Raw genomic sequence first — 4,585 nt, forward strand, 5'->3', positions numbered from 1 at the left:
TTAATTTAAAAGATTAATAAAAATATTTAATCATATTTAAATTTTACATTTTAACATTTAATCTAATTTATCTCACACACTCAAATTAGATAGTAATAAACAAATAAATGATACATTTAACAGTGAGTAGAAAATATATATAATAAAGTAACTTAATAGAAATGAGATAATTTTAACATTTTAGTGTGTTTATAAAGGACAGATGTCTTGTAGATTTCCCTCAGACGAGGATGTTCATGTTTGGGGGTCTGAAAGGTCTGTATCTGTTTAATGTTTTGCCCTCTTCTTCCAGTCCTCAGCAGCACGAGCAGTTGAGTTTCTTCACCCCGTGCAGGTAAACATACGGGACGAAGCAGGTGTACGTCGCTCCCATAAAATTGGTCAACTTCACGGCCAGGATGGAGTTCCTGAAGCTGCTGTAGATGCGGAGCACGAGGTGCGAGGTCCAGCAGATGATGAAGATGGTGGCCACCAGCACCACACTTTTGGCCGCCCGCACCTGGTTCCCGGAGGACGGGTTGGGTCGCACCTGCGTGCTGTTATTAGTCTTAGCGGCTGCTTTGGAGTGACCCGTGACCCGTTTCTGGCTCTGGAGCAGCACCAAGACGATCTGCACGCTGGCATAAGTGATCCCAACAATTGGAGCGGCGTTAGCCAGAATGAGATACAGCCCGTCAAACGTCCTTTTCTCCGCAAATGTCGGAAAGCGCTCCTCACAAATTTCCAAGCTCTCGTTCCCATTATGTTCCGTGATGAAGAAGTGTGGGACGCTGAACATCAGCGCCACGGCCCAGCTTCCCGCCAGCAGAACGCCAACCAGCCGCAGGTTGTCCATCTGCACCGGGGCTCCTCCACGCCGGAGGGATCCCACCAGCTTCTGGTGCCAGTACAGGCTGATGAACATGGTGGAGAAGATGCTGCAGGTCTCCGAGATCTCCGAGGAAAACTGCAGCACGCCACAGTAGTTTTTCCCCATGAACCAGCTGTTCACGAACTGGGTCAGAGTGTCCGGCAGGTCCACCATACAGTTCGTGATCAGGTTGGAAATGGCCAAGTTGAGGAAGAGAATGTCCCCGGTCCGCAGCTGAGATCTGGATTTGGGAAGAGAGCGCAAACCCAGCCAGAAGTTGCCCGTGATGCCGGTCAAGCAGAAGAACGCCCGTATGGAGGATTCAACCCAGTCTTGAACCTCCATCTCCGAGCCGGACTCTTGCTTTGCAGGGACGCTGAGCTTTATAAGGTGTGTCTGACATCTCCTCCTCCTCTAACTGCACAGCATCAGGAACTACAACAGGGGGGATTTGTATCTGCACAATGCAAGCATAGAGACAGAGTGTATTTAGGCCACGCCCACACCGGGGGGGAAACAATCCAACGCTCTCCATTGACTTTGCATTGCGTGAAGCTGCATCCTTGTCATTTCGGACTTATAACAAAAAACAGAACAATGTCTAAAAGCGGATATGTGAAAATGGACTAACCCAGCAATTGGGTTGTTTTAAGCAAACATTTAACCCAACCGTTGAGTTAAAACGACCCAATTGCTGGGTTAGTCCATTTTCAACCAAACTTGGGTTGTTTTTTACCCAGCATTTTTTATAGTGTATGAATATATGTATATATAAGAGGGAAACACGTCATTGACTCTATGAGTGATTGAATAGTCTGATCCAAACCAGCCCAACATTGACCAATAGCATAGAGACAGAGCTTATTTAGGCCACGCCCACACCGGGGGGGAAACAATCCAACGCTCTCCATTGACTTTGCATTGCGTGAAGCTGCATCCTTGTCATTTCGGACTTATAACAAAAAAACAGAACAATGTCTAAAAGCTGATATGTGACAAAGTGTACAGCAAACAAGCTAAAATACACAGAAATAAGTTTTTATAAGCTGTCGACCCCAAAAAAACGAGAGTTTAAGGAGACAAAAGTGGATAAAGGCAGTAAAACGTGACGCTTCAGCTGAAGAATGGGGACATTTTGGGATCCTGACACTCAGTGTGTCTCAGTTTGTCTGTGTGTGCAGTAAATATGTTGTCACTAGCCGCGTTTCCATTACAGATTTGCGCAAAACTTTAGCGATATTTTCTAAAAGTCGCTAAAAAAATATTGCGAAATGACAGCGTTTCCATTAAATGATGTTGTGCGACTAAAACATATTTTTTCCTCTCGTGATAAATCATTACAAAAATTATGCTACGTATGTTGTTAGGTTTATGAATATCCCAGCCACCGCGCATCATTATTTTTAATGGCAAGGAAAGCACCTTATACATATATATATGAGGTGTTATGATAAATTGTGGCATTTTATATTCTATTTTTTTTAATGAGTTTGATAAAGAACTCGTCTTCTGTCCAAACATACCATCATCTGTAAAGAATGATCGACTTTTACATACGCAGGTTATTGTGACGCATTGCCACATACAGAGACGAGCGAAAAGTTTGAATCTTCTTGGTGATAACTCAAAGGTTTTTTTTACCACTTCGTTATTTTTGCTTGGAATTTCGTTTGTTGGAAATATAAACTGAATTTAGAAATGCTTTTGAAATGAAAAACTTTGCGTTTAATAAACAAAATATATTTTTGAAATGAAGACAGCGTTTGGAGTGGAGTGCAAAATAATCTGTTCCCTGAGTCCACGGCCTTTGCTGATATTGAGTGTACACAAATAAAAGTAGACAGTTTACTGTTGATAATTATGTCTTGCACTTATCAGTATGGCTAAAAATGACGGAGTATTGTGAGTTGTTTCCGCTGGAATAAGGAAAAAATCCATCAAAAGGCACCGACGACTTTGTTGGACAGAGTGTTAAAGAAAACGTAGCCCATCTAGTTTCATATAGTTAGGCTATGTCTAAATATTATAATCTTTTAATTTCATATGTTGATTATGAAAAGTGAGCAGCATGAGTAAAGCACATAATCAGATGCGCATGTCTGGAGACATTTTGTGAATTGTGTTTTCTAGAAAGTTCTTTAAAATCAATTTCGTTTTGTATAAATTGTTTTTTAATTTTATCAATGTTTAATCAACTATTTGGCTGTATATTTAATAAATAAGAAGCAAACCAAGATCGTCGGGAATGATTGACGTGCGTAACTGGCCTGTTTCCTCAGTCTTTGAGCAAGGCTGAAACTACAGCGTCTTTCTGTTTTAATACATTTCTTGAATATATGTCTTAATTACAGTAGGCCTATAGATAGTTATGATATTTGTGGTTGCACCGGGGTCCGTCATTATAGTTACGCCACTTTCCTTATTAGGAGAAAATGTCGTTTTAACGACATAAGATATCGTTATTAGACATACTTGAGTGGAAAAAAATTATATGTGAGAGCAATGCGTGACCGAACCAGCTGACCTGTAAATGCGAAAAAAAAATTTCCATTGCAGTTTTGCGAAAATTTCCTTTTTCGAATTGCCTGAAAAACCACCTCAAGCGAGCGTAAAAACTTTTTTGCGATATATGGGAGTTTTCGCGAAATTGACGCGTTTCCATTGGGCGTATTTTCAATTCGCAATTTCAATTTGCGCAATTTGAAGGGTAATGGAAACACGGCTACTGTTAAGTCAAATCTCCAAATGTCAGTTTTATATATGATATTTCCTGTCTCTGATGACGTTCTCCTCTAGTGTGTGCACTTCTCAGTGTAATATAACGTGTCTCAATGGCCTGTGTCCACTTTTTTGTCCTTAAACGCTCGTTTTTTGGGTCAATAGCTTATAAAAACGTCTGGGTTTTTGGTTGTGGGTTTTGTTTAGCTTGTTTGCTGTACACTTTGTCACATATCCGCTTTTAGACATTGTTCTGTTTTTTGTTATAAGTCCGAAATGACAAGGAGCCGCTTCACACAATGCAAAGTCAATGGAGGGCGTTGGATTGTTTTCCCCCCGGTGGGCGTGGCCTTCAGATTATGATGCGTGTCGCTCTGTCTCTATAGACCTTTCTCCAACTTCCGTATTTGCGACCGGAAATACGCAATCGTCGTGGTGATCATCTTCCTCCCCGGGCAGGGCTACAGGTAAACAAATGGCGCAAGCAAACGAGCAAGTGTGATTGTGGCTAACCAGGCTGTTCTTCTTTTTCCCAAAAGCAGCCATATTTGTAGTTTCATTCCTTCTCTGTTGATGGTGGAGTTTGACGGAAATGGATTCAGGCTATCCGGCGGGATGAAGGACCAAACTTCCCTGCTCGTGTCCGACGACCCTTTAAACGCTAAGCGGCTTATGACGCACCTCTGTGGGGAAATATAAAACAAATATTTTTTTTAACTTATATATATTAGCATTATTAACTGAAATGTATTTAAATGTTCCTCAGGCTGTACTATTGTTTCACTGACGGAACTAAAATAAACACGCACGCTTAAATGGATGTTTCCTCGTGAGTCGTGTATGTATTTTTTATTTTCAAAATGTATGATATTTTATTTAATATATATAAAATTCACTTCTGCAAAATGCCTCTATACATGTTGTGCATTTATTTTGTTTTAAAACATAACGATGTTAATCAACATTATTTTTTATTATATTGTAAACCTATATTTACAATATGTTCCGCTATTTTTG

The 4,585-nt window shown here is 40.5% G+C and overlaps 1 protein-coding gene across 1 annotated transcript; it reads right to left on the reverse strand.

The window, feature by feature from the left end:
- Positions 1-295: 295 nt before the first annotated feature.
- Positions 296-1,195, reverse strand: LOC307118436 (tachykinin-like peptides receptor 86C; the record flags this gene model as incomplete). The annotated part of the gene is made up of 1 exon (XM_079804044.1): positions 296-1,195. The coding sequence occupies one exon, from the start codon at positions 1,193-1,195 to the stop codon at positions 296-298; it is 900 nt and encodes a 299-aa protein (XP_079660170.1).
- Between the last annotated feature and the right edge of the window lie 3,390 nt (positions 1,196-4,585).

This window comes from Gobio gobio (assembly GCF_949357685.1).
Source record: "Gobio gobio genome assembly, chromosome: 22".
Lineage (NCBI taxonomy): Eukaryota > Metazoa > Chordata > Actinopteri > Cypriniformes > Gobionidae > Gobio > Gobio gobio.